Source organism: Oncorhynchus masou, chromosome 18, assembly GCF_036934945.1.
Source record: "Oncorhynchus masou masou isolate Uvic2021 chromosome 18, UVic_Omas_1.1, whole genome shotgun sequence".
Taxonomy (NCBI): domain Eukaryota; kingdom Metazoa; phylum Chordata; class Actinopteri; order Salmoniformes; family Salmonidae; genus Oncorhynchus; species Oncorhynchus masou.
In genome coordinates this window covers 56815871-56834057 of record NC_088229.1, presented here as the reverse complement: position 1 = coordinate 56834057, position 18187 = coordinate 56815871, and the positions used below count along the sequence as shown (strand labels likewise).

At 47.7% G+C, this 18187-nt stretch overlaps 1 protein-coding gene across 1 annotated transcript in view; it reads right to left on the bottom strand.

The window, feature by feature from the left end:
- Nucleotides 1-64: 64 nt before the first annotated feature.
- Nucleotides 65-18187, bottom strand: part of capn15 (calpain 15) — a 70313-nt gene continuing 52190 nt past the window's right edge. Inside the window, 14 exon segments of the mRNA XM_064923818.1 lie at nt 65-3638; nt 4595-4603; nt 5653-5706; nt 5741-5788; nt 5822-5835; nt 5837-5923; nt 6839-7002; nt 8000-8232; nt 8392-8553; nt 10074-10226; nt 10462-10587; nt 12560-12783; nt 13158-13341; nt 15895-16103. Of these exon segments, the coding sequence (XP_064779890.1) occupies nt 3461-3638; nt 4595-4603; nt 5653-5706; nt 5741-5788; nt 5822-5835; nt 5837-5923; nt 6839-7002; nt 8000-8232; nt 8392-8553; nt 10074-10226; nt 10462-10587; nt 12560-12783; nt 13158-13341; nt 15895-16103 (1845 nt within the window). The 3' untranslated portion in view covers nt 65-3460.

Genomic DNA, 18187 nt, shown 5'->3' with positions numbered 1-18187 from the left:
AGTAGAGGAGTTAGAAGAGAAAGCAGATACATAAGTGGAGGACAAGAAACTAACAGTTGTAATGTGTTATTTAAAAAAAACTTTATTTGGTCCATTGGAACCTGAGATTGAAAATTAAACATACATAGGTTTTTATACATATACACCCCCCCCCCAAATCAATAAAATACTCTATATATATATCACATTCCTGCCCAAATAAGAGATCAATTTTCTGTTACAGCATTCTGTTGGATTTGATTAGATTTTTGTACAAGGTAAAACAGTTGGTTCACTGTGTCGGTTGAGGTGGATTATAACACTGGAGTCTGTACAGTTTACAAGCGACAGAACCAGATAGTTAGAGGCTGTTGGCTATGGACTGTGAACGGCCACAGCCTCTAGTGAACACCACGGGCCAACCCCTACTGCCAGGAAGAGTCCCCACCACATCTCAACACGAGACGAATAGAATTATCCACAGGAACGACATGAAGAGAGAGAGAGAGAGAGAGAGAGCGAAATGACAACATGAATAAAAACAGATATATCAACAACAACAACAAAAACTAAATGTAAGCACACAACATGTAAAGTGAAGTCACAGAGCCTCATGACGCTGACATTTGAGGTGCCTTTGATTCCAGGTATTTTTTTTCAGTGCAGGTTTCAGTTTCCGAGTAAAGACAGTCCCACTGGGCTAAAACATATAAACATTCCTTTTTTTTCTGTCACCTATCAATCAATGGATGGTTCACTCAGGCAGTACGCATCATATCCACAGCGTACACACGCATATATACTGTATGTATCCAAACCTTCTCGCACACATTTTACATTTTATAAGAGCAGGTTTTCTTGTGCTTTGATGAAATCTTTTTTTTTTTTTTTTTTTACAATAATAAATGAATTAACATACAGAATGGACAGCTACTTGGCTGCAATCGCAGAGAGCAAATAGTCATTCTCCTGAAAGTGTTCCGGTACATGTTAAACATTGACTATAACAGTGGACAACTTGAGCTGCATTAAGGTCATAATACATACAGTACTCGATGACACCGTCATGAAACATGCTACTAGTTGGCTATCCAACAAGTGAGAAGTGGTTGTATTGCACGAGACGACACGTATCATGACGTTGTCAGGCTATTTACTTGTCACGAGTGGTGTCAAAACTGTCATATGTGTGACATCGTCGTCAGCTCAAGGTCTTTTTTCCATTTTTTTGTGGGGGGGGGGTGGGGGGGGGGGACACTACAGTACATTCGAAAACATGCAAAGGAAGGTGAATGTATTTATGCAAATCATTACATCCAAAACAGCCTAAACAAATCATCTTTCGATTGTACCCCCAAACTTCTTTTCATCCCAGGTTTTCCCAATTCATTTTATTACAGAAAATGAAAGATTTCTGCCTTAACTTAGACTTAAGTTACATCTTTAAGTTCTTCTACTTAACTCCCAAGAAATCTCCCAAATCTCGGCCAACTAAGACGGTATCGTGTGTTAAGGATTTTCTCCTCTGACAGGAGATGGAACGAGTGAATTGTTTCAGCTTAAAACGAGGGATTTTTGATGCCTTGGTGAAGTCTGGTTAAATCAGACTGAACACTGTATTGTCAACCAGGCTAGAAGTCTGATGGCTCTGGCGTAAAACATGAACAACAGTTGTGACATCACTCACATCCCTCACTGCTCCCTGTGCATCCTGGGAAATATGGCACACAATGTGACAACGATCCATTGACCTCCACTGTTGTATTTTCCCCAACAGGACTTAAACCAGCTTTGTATAGCTGAAGAGTTGATGCTGATGCCGGAGCGAGAATTGACGTACCAAATGTGAACAGACAGGCTTGACAATGTGCAAAGTCAATCAACCTCCGGGAGACAGAGCAGAAAAAAAATAAAAAGAAGATCTCTTGCCTCCTTCGGCATTGATCACTGAACTGAGGGAGAAAGTAAGACAGACAGAGAGAGAAAATAGAGGGCAAGAGGTTACATTTCCTCTTTCTCGACACCCAGATAATATTCACCAGATATGCTGGAACAGCAATAGAGACGACTGTGTTTAAAAAAGAAAAAAAAAAAGAGAAAAAAAAGAAAATGGCTGCTGACACCGATCTGGACCGCATGGATAACGAACGACAGCAAGTCGAGTCACAACAGCGAGGTGCAAACACCGTGAAGATTCCAGCTCAGCTATATGTTCCGTACGGGACATATATGATACACATTGATTTGACATTTTCTTCGAAACAGAGTCAGAGTCCAGTCCTTATATTTGAGGTGGACAGGCTTTGACTTGCGTTGGGAGAAATAATAACACAGCATTTCAACAGCAGGAAAAACAGGGGAGGGCTTGGACAGTTGACCGACAGAAAGACAGAGGAGACGGATGGAGAGATGGTAACCTAGATGGATCGTTAAACGATTCAAGCACCGTACAAAATACAGACCAAAGACAATAAAACTTCTTTAAAAAATGTAAATGACTGTGGTTAAATCGCTAGTCGGGTTTGGCTCACGTCGTACCATGGTGTAGAGACGGGGGAAGAATTGTAACCCCCCCGCCCCCAATCCTGTTGATTGTTGACAGCTCCAAAGGTGCAGGGTACAGGAGGCAGGACAGGGGGCTTGGGGGAGATAGCAACTAACCCTCCCCCTCTATCCCCATCCCAAACTAAACCTCACACAGCAGCGACTATTGGGAGTGAGGCTTTGAGGAGGGGAAGCTGATCCTAGAACAGCTCAATGCAACTTCTACCTCGAGTATGGTGGGGTGGGTCCATAGACCAAGAACAGTGGGGTCAGGGAGTCAGGTCAGCGTGGTTGATTGGCTCTGTGGGGAAACAGCCACCAGGTGGCTCAGCAGTTACAGCACTCCACCCTGGCCTCTGAATGACCTTTAGCCTTTGGGATGTGGGGTCAACAGTCAGTGTTCCTGGGCGTTCGTTGACATCTGTTGGGGGTTAGAGAAAGAACGGGCGATGGTCTGTTCTGGTCAGGGTGTCTGTCTGGGTAATATCCCTTGTCCATAGACAGACAAACAGTACAGTGTTGTAGTTGACGAGGCTAGGTCTAGAATCGTTCCTGGTTGGTTGGAGGGTCTCAGGCTCAGGACCCCTCTAGAAACACTGACATCACCTGGGAGGGCTCCCTCATCTCCCATCTCATCCGAAATGGCACATCCACCCACTCTCCTCGCCTCCTTCCCAACTGGATCCAGGTGGTTTGGCAGGATCGAGTCCCCATCATTTATGGATTGAGGAGGAAGAAGAGGAAGAAAACCGCCAGTACTCCGTCCAGTCATCCTTTCCACGGATGTCTCCACAATCCACCCCTCCCTCTATCCATATGTGTCTATTCCAGCGTCACACAGCCCCCGCTTTCCGCACGAAAGTGTTCACGTACGCGTGTGTCAACGTGAGTATCATCAGCTTGTGTGTGTGTGTGTGTGCGTGAAGGGGGGCCGTGGTCATAGGGGCCGTGGCCGGTGCAGGCCGTCGATGTCGGGGGTGAGCTGGGGGCTGTGCGTGGCCTTGGTGGGGGTCCAGTCCCCTAGGGAGGCCTGGGCGGCCTTACGGTGGGCCAGCCGGTGGGTGATGGAAAAGCCTGCGTTGCCCTCGAGCTGGGATAGCACCACCAGCACCTGCCTGCAGGGGGAGACAAAGTCAGAAAACACGGTCAGGAAACATGGTCACGCATTCATGCAAGACTGTCCTCAGCAGAACGACGTTATACATACACTGAGTGTACAACACATTAAGGACACCTGCTCTTTCCACAACTGCCCAGGTGAATCCAGGTGAAGGCTATGGTCCCTTACTGATGTCACTTGTTAAATTCCCTTCCATCAGTGTAGATGAAGGGGAGGAGACAGGTTAAAGAGGGATTTTACAGTCTTGAGACAGTTGAGACATGGATTGTGTGTGTGCGTCATTCAGAGGGGGAATGGGCAAGACATGAGATTTAAGTGCCTTTGAACAGGGTATGGTGGTAGGCGCATCGGTTTGTGTACAGAACTGCAGTTTGTTTTTTAACGCTCAACTTGTTACATACAGGAAACTGAATGGTCCACCACCCAAAGGACATCCAGCCAACTTGACATAGCTGTGGGAAGCATTGGAGTCAACCTGAACCAGTATCCCTGTGGAACGCATTCGATACCTTGTAGAGTCCATGACATGACGAATTGAGACTGTTCTGATGGCAAAAGGGGAGTCAATATTAGGAAGGTGTTCCTAATGTGTTATACACTCAGTGTAAATCAGGGATGGGCAACAATGATCAGTGTAGGGGCCACAATAAATCTGAACTCGTCATGGAAGGCCGCATACAAATTAAATGTGCTCTAGTGTCTTGTTTTTTTACTTAGCACACTTTCTCCTCCATGCACCTGGTAGCCAGTTACGGTGTTACTGTGTGGTGTACGGTACCTCCTCCATGCACCTGGTAGCCAGTTACGGTGTTACTGTGTGGTGTACGGTACCTCCTCCATGCACCTGGTAGCCAGTTACGGTGTGTACTGTGTGGTGTACGGTACCTCCTCCATGCACCTGGTAGCCAGTTACGGTGTTACTGTGTGGTGTACGGTACCTCCTCCATGCACCGGTACCTCCTCCATGCACCTGGTAGCCAGTTACGGTGTGTACTGTGTGGTGTACGGTACCTCCTCCATGCACCTGGTAGCCAGTTACTGGTGTTACGGTACCTCCTCCATGCACCTGGTAGCCAGTTACGGTGTTACTGTGTGGTGTACCTCCTCCATGCACCTGGTAGCCAGTTACGGTGTTACTGTGTGGTGTACGGTACCTCCTCCATGCACCTGGTAGCCAGTTACGGTGTTACTGTGTGGTGTACGGTACCTCCTCCATGCACCTGGTAGCCAGTTACGGTGTTACTGTGTGGTGTACGGTACCTCCTCCATGCACCTGGTAGCCAGTTACTGTGTGGTGTACCTCCTCCATGCACCTGTAGCCAGTTACGGTGTACGGTACCTCCTCCATGCACCTGGTAGCCAGTTACGGTGTTACATGCACCTGGTAGCCAGTTACGGTGTTACTGTGTGGTGTACGGTACCTCCCTCCTCCTGTGTGGTGTACGGTCCACCTCCTCCAGTTGCACCTGGTAACCAGTTACGGTGTGTACTGTGTGGTACCTCCTCCATGCACCTGGTACGGTACCTCCTCCATGCACCTGGTAACCAACGGTGTTACTGTGTGGTGTGTACTGTGGTACGGTACCTCCTCCATGCACCTGGTAACCAGTTACGGTGTACTGTGTGGTGTACGGTACCTCCTCCATGCACCTGGTAGCCAGTTACGGTGTTACTGTGTGGTGTACGGTACCTCCTCCATGCACCTGGTAACCAGTTACGGTGTTACTGTGTGGTGTACGGTACCTCCTCTATGCACCTGGTAGCCAGTTACTGTGGTGTACCTCCTATGCACCTGGTAGCCAGTTACGGTGTTACTGTGTGGTGTACCTCCTCCATGCACCTGGTAACCAGTTACGGTGTGTACTGTGTACCTCCTCCATGCACCTGGTAACCAGTTACGGTGTACCGGTCCTCCTCCATGCACCTGGTAGCCAGTTACGGTGTTACTGTGTGGTGTTACGTTACTGTGTGGTGTACGGTACCTCCTCCATGCACCTGGTGCCAGTTACGGTGGTACTGTGTCGATGGTCTCCTCCATGCACCTGGTGCCAGTTACGGTGTTACTGTGTGGTGGACCTCCTCCATGCACCTGGTAGCCAGCTGTCCGTACAGTCACACCTGTAGCCAGTTACGTGGAGGTACCTCCTCCATGCACCTGGTAGCCAGTTACGGTGTTACTGTGGGTGGCGGCTTCTCCACCACCACTGGGGTGGCGGATCCACCCCCGATCAGCCCCGCCCAGCCGTGGGTCAGGTAGTAGCACGTCATGCCCTCGCGACCCTACAAACACAGACAAAGAGGCAGTCAGACACACAGACAGACCAGTAAGGCCATCAGGCTAGTCTAAAAAAAAAAAAAAAATGTTTATGTTTTATTGGTATGTAACTGTTATAAAAGTTGTATTGTCAATTTTGTTTTGGATTTAAACGCCACTTTAAACGTGTACATGACACTGCAACAAAATTCCCCCATAGGGACAATAAAGTCAGTAAGTAAGTAAGAAAAACACAGCCTGTTACTACATCATAATACATACCTACAATGACAGGGTTACACAATAGTTTAACGAACCAGTCTGTAGAAATGTGTGTACTACGTTTCAGAAACGAGCCACATATAGCAGCAAGTATAACCCATGTTTTCACTCCAGCCGCGGAGCACTTATGCTGCCGTGAACGTTTCCAAAGGCGTTGGGTCACCGTCTGTGGCTAGTAGGTTCAGAGTTGGGAAACTGAATCATTCAACAGAGCATCGCTTACATTTCACAGCCCCGCAGTTCCCTCTTAAATACCTGGAAACATGACAGACCCTTTCAGACAGGCGCAAGTGTGTGAATGTGGAACGGATACTTGATTCGTGCATCCAATTCGCATTCACCCACATTCTCTTACTTACTCTAGCCTTGTTTGGTGTGTGTCTGTGAGTGTGTGTGTGTGTGTGTTTGTGCCAGTCGCCACTGTCCACTGTGTGTGTGGGACGTACATAAACTCCAACACACAGTCTTTTGTTCTAGGTCAAGGATGAAAAACTGTTGGTTCTTTGGGAGTGTGTGTGTGAGTACGCGTGTGTGCGGCTCACCCCTCTCACTCACCCCTCTCCCTTGTTGCCGATCAGGAGGACTGCAATGTGTGTGTCTCTGAGTATGTGTGTGTGTGTCTCTCTCACTGTGAGTGTGTGTGTGTCCATGCCCCTCACCTCGTGTCTCTCCCCCTTGTTCTCGGTCAGTAGGATGATGGCGTCGGCCAGCGTGGTAGCGGTAGCCTCCACCTGCTCCACCATCACCTGGCGGGAGCTGTAGATGGCCAGGATGTAACCTGGGAAGTCCTGGTTGGGACGCCGTGCACTGGTGGGGCTCGACACTAAGAGAAGACAAGACTCCATTTGATTCCCATTGTGATTGGTCGCCTTAATAAAACCCTGATGAAGGCTAAGGGCCAAAACATTGGTTTAAACAATAAAGAAGTGGTTATGTCAACTTCCACTGCCCTCCAAGTTGCTGAATTTACTCTTCTCTACCATTGTGTTATTTGCTCCCTCATTTGAAAGACAAGGTTCAATCCACAAGCTGGCAGGGGGATATTCCAGAAAGTTCCATATCCCTACAGAGGGATATTCCAGAAAGTTCCATATCCCTACAGAGGGATATTCCAGAAAGTTCCATATCCCTACAGAGGGATATTCCAGAATGTCATCAAAGCTGCAAAGTCAGCTTGGCTGGATGCTGTCTCTCGTCTCTCCCTGCTAGAGCGGCACCTCTCTCTCTCCTTCCTCTAGCGCTTTATCAGCCTTGGTTAATAAAGTAGCTTAAAAACTGACTTTTCTCCTGCTTCCCTCACTCGGATCAGACCGAGTCCAGATCCCACCAAGTCTCTACGGAACAAGTCTAGTTGTCCTCGCATCTGTTCGGAGTGGGTCTCCATACCGGGTCCGGTGTGGAAAGCCCCAGGTCCATTTCGGAACGGGTCCAACTTTTTGGACCCATGAAGACCGCTACCATGTGAGTCTATTAAAGATGATTCAGCCCATAGGCACATTATCCATATTAAATTCTTTACCGGCTGCTCTCTCTCTCACACACACACACACACACACACACACACACACACACACACACACACACACACACACACACACACACACACACACACACACACACACACACACACACACACACACACACACACACACACACACACACACACACACACACACACACACACACACACACACACAGCTGACACGTTCACACTATGAGTTGACACATGCATACCATGAAATATGTCAGTTGTGTTTGGGCGGTACTCCTCTACCATCCATTCATGCCAATCCGTAGAGGGATATACTGTGTGTATGTACCTGGTGTGAGTGGCCCCACTCCGCTGACGTTCATCTGCCAGTGGTTAAAGGCGCAGCACACCACGGCGTACTCGCCAGGCTCCAACATCACATCGCAGCCCACAAACTTCTTGACGGCCCGCTTGCTGTGGGCCAGCAGCCTGCCCAAGGTTAGCTTGTTGCCACTGCCAAACGACGCTCTGAACACCATGATACACAGGTCCAAAAGGTGGCTGTCTGCCGTGTCCGACCGCCTAGGAGGAGGGGAATAGAGATTCAATAGTTTAAAAGTCGGATTGTTTATTTACATGGTCTAAAGGGTTATTTTTCATTCCAACAGGTGGCTGTTGAGCGAGAGAGAGAGAGAGAGAGAAAGAGAGAGACAGAGAGAGAGAGAGAGAGACAGAAAGTACCTGCTGCCCTCCTGGAAGAGGGCGAACTCCAGCGCGGTCCTCTCCAGCATGGTCAGAGCGGTGACCGTAACAGGACCACAGGCTCTACTAGGGAAATAGCCCTGTAACCGCACCTCCTGCCAGTCTGAATGGATCTTACAGATGTCCACCGAGTCAAAGTACCTGTGGAAAGACAACAACAACAAAAATGACACAGACAGCCTTAGAGTCGCTGACTGTGTAACAGTCAGACCCGGGGAATGTGATCTTACAACCTGATGCATAATGACGCTCCTTCGCTCAGAGCCAATTATGATGTCACTGATAACCACTAGCCGCTTCACTACCCAGCCAGTTTCACCACTGCTTCAACTGCACAGACACAAAAGGCAAAGAAAAGCTGCCCAGAAAATAAACATACAATATCTGTTCTACGAATGTCGATGCATCACGTACTGACATCATTAAATTAAATCTGTAAAGGGTTGTCAATTTTGCTGTTCTGAGCCAACAATAAAACCATAGTCCATTGACAGGGTTAATAGCAGTGTGTGATTTCCTAAAAAAAATAGCAGTCTGGTACACCACAAGGAGTTGTGTTAGGCCCAATTAGAAATCCAAGCTGTGATGCGCCTCTGCAGCATCTGTTGACATCAGCCCGCAAATGCGAACGCACAAACAGTCACGCACACGGCTGCTGCATGCCATGACAGGACTCCCTTACTACATGGTAACTTTACGTGAAGGCTATACTGTATCAAAAGAGCACATGGATGCATGCACACACTCACGGCAGTACTCCAATAAGCCCCATCTTTGATCAGCACAAAGTCTTGTGGAAGACAGCTCCTTCATTTGACTTCTTAAGGCATGAGCTCTCTTGACATCCTTTTCCTCTCCCTCTCTTACAAGTTGATGTTTTCCTGATAACTTTGACCAAAACCCAACTCAGAAAACCACCCTCTGACCTGACATTCCAGTCGCTCACACGCACACACGATTCAAATGTATTTATACAGATCAAACCCAACACTTTACCTACCTCTCCACCCCCCCCCCACACACAAAATGGCTCTGCTTCAAAGCGACCGCCCCCAGAGACCCAACCAGTGACTGACTCACCCTCTTTTCTTCTCAGTCTGTTTTTCCCCGTTTTATCACCCCCCCCCGCTTTGTCATCTGTCTGCTCCCCTCTTTCGTCTTCCCAGAAGAAGAGAGGGGGATAAGAGGGAAGAGATGGAAGAGATCAAATAAAAAAGCTCTGAAGCCAGAGTGAAGGGCTACTGTGGTGTTCTTAGTTCTTCTACTAGGGTACAAACGCTGTGAGGACTTCACATCATGTATCTGTTTGTCAAGCACCCTTTACTAGGGATGGGCATTTCAAATCATTTTACTATTCAAATAATATCATGATCTTTTTTCGGCTGTCCGGACAGTTGATATACAGTGTTCTGGCCTGTATGGACATTGTTTGCAATATTCAAGTGTGTTTACTTCTGTGCAGCATGAGTAGGGAGCTAACATGATGCTGCCCAGACTCCCAGTGCAGACAAAGTGGAGCAGGCCCAGTGATATAACAGAAGTACCTAAAGTAACAAAACTTCTAGTACCGAGCCGTTTTTCATGTTCTAGGCTCGAAAAAGTACAGACGTTTCGGTATACCGGGCAACACTAACAGACAGACACATTGAGACGGGACCTACTTGATGAAGTCTCCGTACTCGATCCAGAAGACGCCCTCGCTGCTGCCGTGGGCCATGAGCTCGTGGCGGAGGTGCTGCGGCCAATCAGGCCACTCGTCTGACCAGCTGCCGTTCCAGGAGAAGCGACCCCACGGGTTCCTCAACCGCAGTAGTCTGAGCGGCAGAGAGAGAGAGAGCAAAAACAACGCAATCAGGACTGAAAAACTGAAGGACACTTATCAGGGTTGGATAAGTTTCTTACAACTACCAGCGGGAATAAAGCACACAATGACAGGAATCTGAAAAAGAGACATGGCCCTTCTCAGCAATAACTTAAAGCCCCACCCCCTTATCATTTGTGACCAATTAGCCCAACCCGGCTCCCACTAGTAACCTAATCGGCTCTCACCTGTAGCCCTGTACGTCCCGTACGTCCAGGATAGAGTAGGCGTGGCGAGGGCGGAGGCCCAAGGACTCGTACGTCACATCGTCCACCTTCATGTTCCCTCCTCCGCATGACGCCCCCATTAGAAACCTGCCCGCCGCACACAGAACACAGACAGAGATGCCTTCAGACTGCCGCACAGAGATATCAGCCCACAGAGAGAAGCACGAGATTGAACCTCACGCAAGTTTCTAGAGCACTGGTCACCAACCGGTCGTTCTCCAAGGCATTCCTAGTTGACCGTCAAACATTTCTGCACGATAACGCCTTGTGTTCTTTTTTTGTCTGTTGGCGGTAGGGTCGGTGACCTGTTGCCATTTTGAACCATTTCGTGTGTCTGAAGGTACAAACTCTGCCTTCTCGGCGGGCCCAGAGAGCAAATCAAGTGCACTAAACAGGCCTGCCGCTGGCCAATCGGATGGCTCAGATGACCGTGTTTGCAGTAACGCAGCAGGCATAAAAGGAACCTACAGCAAAGCTGATACTGTGAGATATCAAAACGTCTAAAACCATGACTAGAGAGAGACTCGGCGAATACAGCAAAGAGATGCTGTTTCCAACACTTTGGAATTCAACACTTTTATAAGCCCTAAAACGCTCGTTCTTCCTATTTCCACTCGGCGCCGCCAGCTAGAAGACGGGTGTCCCTTTTCGGTCAGTGTCAGTGGAGGAGAGGGAGAGGGGCGGGATGTTGAGAGGCGGACCCTCAGTCTGCTGCTCTCTCCCTCCGCTGAGACTGACCATGAGATGCAGGTACCCATCAGCCCAGTCAAATAAAAGAAATAGCCAATGATTGAAATGTTTGCTCAGCAGATCTATTACCGGTGCGATCATGGGCTTACATTTTTTAACGTCCTGTTCAAAAAAGAAAAATCTGAGCGGTAGATCTCGGCTTGCATTTTGACTCAAAGTGATCTTGACTCGGAAAAGTTTGGTGACCACAGTTTGAGAGTTTCCCCGGTTAACACTATCGATGTTTCCTTTACTGTGGCAATTGTGATCGAATCAACGCAACATACCCGAAACAAAAACTAACCAGGCAAGAGATTTTGTTGGGAGGCGCAGAACGCGTCGGAGCAGGATTCTATTGCATTGACACGCACTACTCAGCACGTACTCTACACAGATCGGTGTGGCAAAACCAATCAGAGCTGCAGTAGGCTTATATGCAAATAGACCATTGCCATATATGGATCTGTGCCATTCACTTTGAACTGGACCGTGTTTACAGCTGTGGTCGTGAGTAGACGCGCTTGTTTTGAGATTAAAGCCGACAGCTGTTTGTAACCGCGTGTACACATTTTGTTCATATCCTTTGCTAGTTAGGGAGTCATTGATCATTTGTAGTCAGCAACAGGGGAGTGTGATTGCTTCCTACAAGAGCACAAAACGTGTACATCTCTAGACATCTTTGAAAAGCAAGTCAGGTAATGAGCTTTTTTTCTGTCTTAAAGGGACAGTGTTTTATTTTGAGATAGGCTTGAATAAGCTAAGTAGCCAATAGGCAGCCGGAAGCATAATTTGCCTGTAATAATGGTGTGGGAATAATACTGCATTATATTTTGTAAAGTGTTTTCTTGCACCAAACAACACAACAACATGTCTGAAGGACAAGTGGATAAACAGGTTCATGTCAAGCCCTGCATATTGCTTTTCAAAAGTCTCAAGTGTTCACAGTAAACGTGCGCTGGAAATTGCACAGATTTTTTTGCGCTAAGCAGACCTGAGGTTTGCTCAGTGTCTAGGAAAAATTCGAAGGAACATTGATCACGTGTCACCTTAAAACTCTTAGGGGCTGTTGCCAAAACGGATCCAGATATAAGCCTACTCATTGGACTAAAAAGCATTCTCCATTGAACATGCTTGTTAGTCAAGGAGTAGACGTAATCAGGGTCCATTCAATAGGCCACGTCATGACTTCTCAAATGAATGGACTTGTTCTTGACCTAGACTCTCGAGTAACTACTTCATACCTCGTGCCAATCCGTGCACATCATGATACATACACACAGCATGAGCGACCCCCCCCCCCCAAAAGACAAATCTCCTCTATCCCCCTTACCCGGCCTCCTTGGAGCTCAGCATCTTGGCCCAGATGAGGTCCGTGTCGATGGGCTCCTCACGGGGGTTGGTGGAGCTGACCTGCAGCATCAGGGAGTCACACGGCGCCCCCGTCAGTGTGGCCAAGCCCTCAATGGCGCGCCCCGCCTGCAGGGCGAAGTAGGAGCCATGGAGCTTGGCCAGGGCCTTCTCTATCAGGGCCACCCACAGCTGCTTACGCTGAGCCTGGCGAGGGAGAGAGAGGAAGGAGGAATGGAGGACGGAAGGAGAGAGAAGAAAAGAGGCAGAGGGGGATAGAGGTGGTGAAGTAGGAAGGACGGAGAAAGGTAGTGAAGGGGATAGAGGGACGTGTATGATGGAGAAAGGTAGGGAGAGAACAGTAGGCAAGTGGAGCGAGACACAGAGAGAGAGAGAGAGATCAAGAGAGAGGGAGAGAGAAGGGTAGGGAGAAGGAAGAATGGAGAGAGAGAGAGTAGGTAAAATCCATGAGCAGTGAATGAACCTTGCAACGCAATGAACATAACAGGGAAGACCACGTTCAGAGTTCACAGAAGCGGTGAGGGACCACGCGTGAGTGCGTGTGTTGTCCCAGCCCTTACCTGGGAGAAGAGCAGGTATCCGTACTCATCGCAGGGAAGCATGTCGTCCACCAGCACGGTGATCCAGGTACCATCCTTACAAAGCCTGACCTGGTAGGCCCCCTCCTGGCAGATCCCCCTGGTGATCATCACCCTCTCCACCAGCTCTGGACGCTCTGCCAGCACCGCCAACGCACTCAGGAACCTGCAGGGGGGGGGGGCAGCAATGAGATAGTCAGTCAGCAAGTCGGTGCAGGCATAGCGTGGAAAACCCGACCCTGGGCAAACACAGTGACTCGGGTCTGGTTTCAACTACGGACTCTTTTGGCACTGCCTACGTCGATAAGGGGAGAGAGAGAGAGAGAACAAAAAAACCTATTCAGGGGACTCTCCCAACAAATCACAATGCAGACATGCCAGAACTCTGCGATTCAAAACCGAGGTTTACAGGCACAGCCTTTGCAGTGGTTTTAGTTTGATGCAAACTAGCCACTTGCGAAATGCACTCATTAAAAATAACTTCTGTTTTCTAACATCTTGCCAGCTACGATTTGGGATTTTATTCAAGAGGATAAAGTGGTCGCATAGTTCCTCTATGCCAAGAGTCCATCATTGAAACCAGATCCTCGTCACTGTGTTTCCGAGACGAAGGCAGGCAGGCAAGAAGGTTATACGTATATAAGTTAGTAAAAGTCAGTCAGACAATATAACTTATTCTTCACATTCATGACCAGATTCAGGATTGTGTGGCTTCTACGTTATTCCCGAAATGCCTTCTTGAACATGGGAACGTTCATATACAAGCATTTGGCCAAAACCCCCGCGGTAACATCTGCTAAACACATGTATGTGACCAATAAAATTGGATTTGGAATCGATTTGATGCCTTAATGACCAACTTGAATGGGATCCGTAAATACGAATTCAAAAAAAATGATGACCCGAGTTTAGCCATGGGAAGGAAAATCACTGAGCTATGGTGGGAGAAAGGCAGGACCCACGATTGGCTAAGATAATGGAGGGAGGGATTAAAGGAGAACTACCTTCTGGAGCACAGTGCCACGCTCACTCAGCCGGTTACATGCCAATTCTTAAACGAGATGGGTGAGGCTTAAGACGGTGTGAACGATTCTGAATGGGTGTAAGGAAAAAGAAGCGGCCTCTATAGAAGTGCATAGCTCATTCAAGGTATTTTCCTCCTACGTGTCTCCAAAGTGGGACAACAAGTTTAGCACATTTCAAAGCACCATAACTTCCCCGTGTTTCCTCCAACTGCAGCGTACGACACGCCATTCTGTAGCTCTGCTTCTGTACCTTTCGCAATCGATGGTCGACTTGCCACCAACCGAAACCCCTAAAAGAGCCAGGCAGAAGCCAAAACGTAGGAGGAGAACATTGAGAGGAAGCAGACTAGAGGGAGGTTATGGAACGCAGGAGATCTTCCTGCTAATCTGCCCTTCCTAGAGCTGAGCCCCTTCGTTTGAGGCTTTACTCAGCAAGCACTCACTGAATGTGTGTGTGTGTGTGTGTGTGTGTGTGTGTGTGTGTGTGTGTGTGTGTGTGTGTGTGTGTGTGTGTGTGTGTGTGTCTGTGTGATCTCGAATCTAGAGAATCGGTCTCAAGAGGGGCCTTCTTGCATGATATTCTTCCCGTATCATCTCAACGAGACATTTTTCAATAGCAACTCCATCTCCCTGTCTGCTCCGGGTTACGGTGCTAGACAAGCGTGGACGATCTGGCCATTCAAGCCCATGCAAATCCAATCAATGCAAATCAGATTAAAAAAAGAAGCAAATCAAAATCCAATTACTTCGGGCGTAGCGACAAGAACGCTGGACTAGGACGGGTTTCTAGCCTCTCCGGCCGCTCAAGGGTGGGTTGATGTGACGGTATGCGATTTGACATGTGGTTGCCTGGCTGGGGATGTGTAACATGGACTGTAAATGTGACTAGGGGTGTGATTCAGAATGGGAATTGGGTCACTTCCTGTAGTGTGAGAGAGAGAGTGGAGGAGTGCCTGGGGAGGGTTATTTTTGATAAGCGGCTGTGTATGTGTGTGTGTGTATTTGAGAGTAAAAAGTGTATGAGAATGTGTGTGTGTGTGTGTGTGTGTGTGTGTGTGTGTGTTCGTAGGAGTGACTACACAGGCCCCAAGGACACCCAAAACAAAGGCGTGGAGATAAACCCTATGTGTCCAGACCTACATTCCTCTGAATAATCCTACAGTCAGGTGCTGTATCAGTACATCTGGCTGCCTCACCCCTCTCTCTCTTTCTCTCTCCCCAGCTCTTTCTATCTATTTATTTATCTCTCCCTCTTTTGCTCGCTCCCCCCCCCCTTTTCACTCGCGCCCTCCCTCTTCCTCCTCCTCCTCCCTCTCTCTTTAGCACCCCCCCCCCACACACACACACACTCTCTCCCTCCCTTTCTCTCCATCTCTCTCTCTCTGCTTTAGGCCCAGGGAGTACATCTATATTTATTTTTCAGTGATAAACTACACGGACCGCCAGTGTGTTTGTTTATTCTCTCCCGCTGACCTTTAAGACGAGCGATGAGAGATCACCTCTCACATGTAGAGTGGAGTTGGTTTATCCATTCAGAAACACCTTAGTAAACAGACCAGGGAGGGAAGAGACAAAACACTGTTTCCAACAAGCACAGCAGGCACACCGAACACGCAGGCCACGTATATAGCACGCTGTTTGGCACCCACACACCCACACCCACTACGAAGCTGCACACAGTGAAGACAACTCACCAACAGTTTCCCAGCAGGCCTTGCAGGATGTCCGAGGGCCGAGGGGTGCGGAAGACAGACCATTTGACGCCCCGGTCCTTAAAGTTGTTGCAGTTGATCTCGTGAGGGCGGAGCCACTTTTTGATTCGCTGCTGGACGCTGTCGCCCTCGGGGAAACCCACGGATTGGGGGCTGGGAGGGAAGCTGTCGTCCACGAAGTTCACCACGTTCTAAAATGACGGAGAGATATAAAACATGACCCTTAACCTCCAGACGAGACGGAGGTTACACAACAGTCCAGCTGAGAAACCACACATATATCAGTAGAGTCCGATGATGTAAGTCAGTGGCCTGGGTACAAGCGTGAGTCATTTGCTTGGCTGAACAAGTTCATTATCATACTGGCATCTAGACTAGTCAAAATAAGTCTAAGTCGCCACACGGAGTACATGTACTGTATTGTTGGCTGCAGTCTGGAAATCCCACAATATAGGGAAGAGTGGGGTAAGTTGAGCGAAAGGGTTCAATGAGCCACACCTTGGTTTCTAAGAAACCAGACACAAAATGTGTCATGTGACCAAATATTTAGGAAGAGGTCATCATTTCATGGAGTCTGGGGGTAAGCCGAAGGCAATGGGGTAAGTTGAGCCAATGGCCGCCATACCCCATACAAATGACTATAACATGTTGTGCGTTCTGTTTTTTTTGTGTGTAATGTGTTTAAGATACAGTTGAAGTCAGACGTTTACATACACTTAGGTTGGAGTCATTAATTCTCGTTTTTCAACCACTCCAAAAATGTCTTGTTAACAAACTATAGTTTTGGAAAGTCAGTTAGGACATCTACTTTGTGCATGACAAGTCATTTTTCCAACAATTGATTACAGACAGATGATTTCACTTATAATTCACTGTGTCACAATTCCAGTGGGTCAGAAGTTTACATACACTAAGTTCACTGTGCCTTTAAACAGCTTGGGAAAAAACAGAAAATGGAAAAGTGCAAATCAATCCCAGAACAACAGCAAAGGACCTTGTGAAGATGCTAGAGGAAACAGGTACAAATTATCTATATCCACAGTAAAATTAGTCCTCTTTCGACATAACCTGAAAGGCCGCTCAGCAAGGAAGAAGCCACTGCTCCAAAACCTCCATAAAAAAGCCAGACTACCATCCCAACCGTGAAGCACGGGGGTGGCAGCATCGTGTTGCGGGGGGTGGTTTGCTGCAGGAGGGACTGGTGCACTTCACAAAATAGATGGAAACACGAGGAAAGAAAATTCTGTGGATATATTGAAGCAACATCTCAAGAGATCAGTCAGGAAGTTAAAAGTTTGGTCTCAAATGGGTCTCCCAAATGGACAATGATCCCAAGCATTCTTCAAAAGTTGTGGCAAAATGGCCTAAGGACAACAAAGTCAAGGTATTGCAGTGCCCATCACAAAGCCCTGACCCCAATCCTGTAGAACATTTGTGGGCAGAACTGAAAAAGTGCGTGCGAGCAAGGAGGCCTCCAAACCTGACTCAGTTACACCAGCTCTGGCAGGAGGAATGGGCCAAAATTCACCCAACTTATTGTTGGAAGCTTGTGGAAGGCTACCCGAAAAGTTTGACTCAAGTTAAACAATTTAAAGGCAATGCTCCCAAATACTAATTGAGTGCATGTAAACTTCTGACCCACTGGGAATGTGATGAAAGAAATAACAGCTGAAATAAATCACTCTCTCTACTATTATTCTGACATTTCACATTCTTAAAATAAAGTGGTGATCCTAACTGACCTAAAACAGGGAATTTTTACTAGGATTAAATGTCAGGAATTGTGAAAAACTGAGTTTAAATGTATTTGGCTAAGGCGTATGTAAACTTCCGACTTCAACTGAATGAACTCAAGATGTGCATTTGAGAGGAGACATCAGCATGCTCCGTGTTACAAACGTAAAACAAGCAGGGGTCTGGCCCCCCTACAGGTGCTTTTTGAGAGAGAGAGAGAGAGAGAGAGAGAGAGAGAGAGAGAGAGAGAGAGAGAGAGAAGGGATGGAAAAAAATGACTGAATGACACTGTAGAGGTACACTGACCCCAAAAAATAAAACAAACATGTACCCGCGTGAGAGACTCTGAAAGAGTAGCAGAGGCACACAAGGTCTTATCTGTTGACATGGAGTCTGAGCTTGTTAAACTCATAAAGAATCTCGCGGACCAGTTTCATGGGCTTAGGAGCCTCAAATGCAGAGAAGTTGCCCACAGAATTGGCACATCCTCCCCTATCCCGGACAACTGGTTCGAGAAATGGATGTGTAAGTGATATTGAAC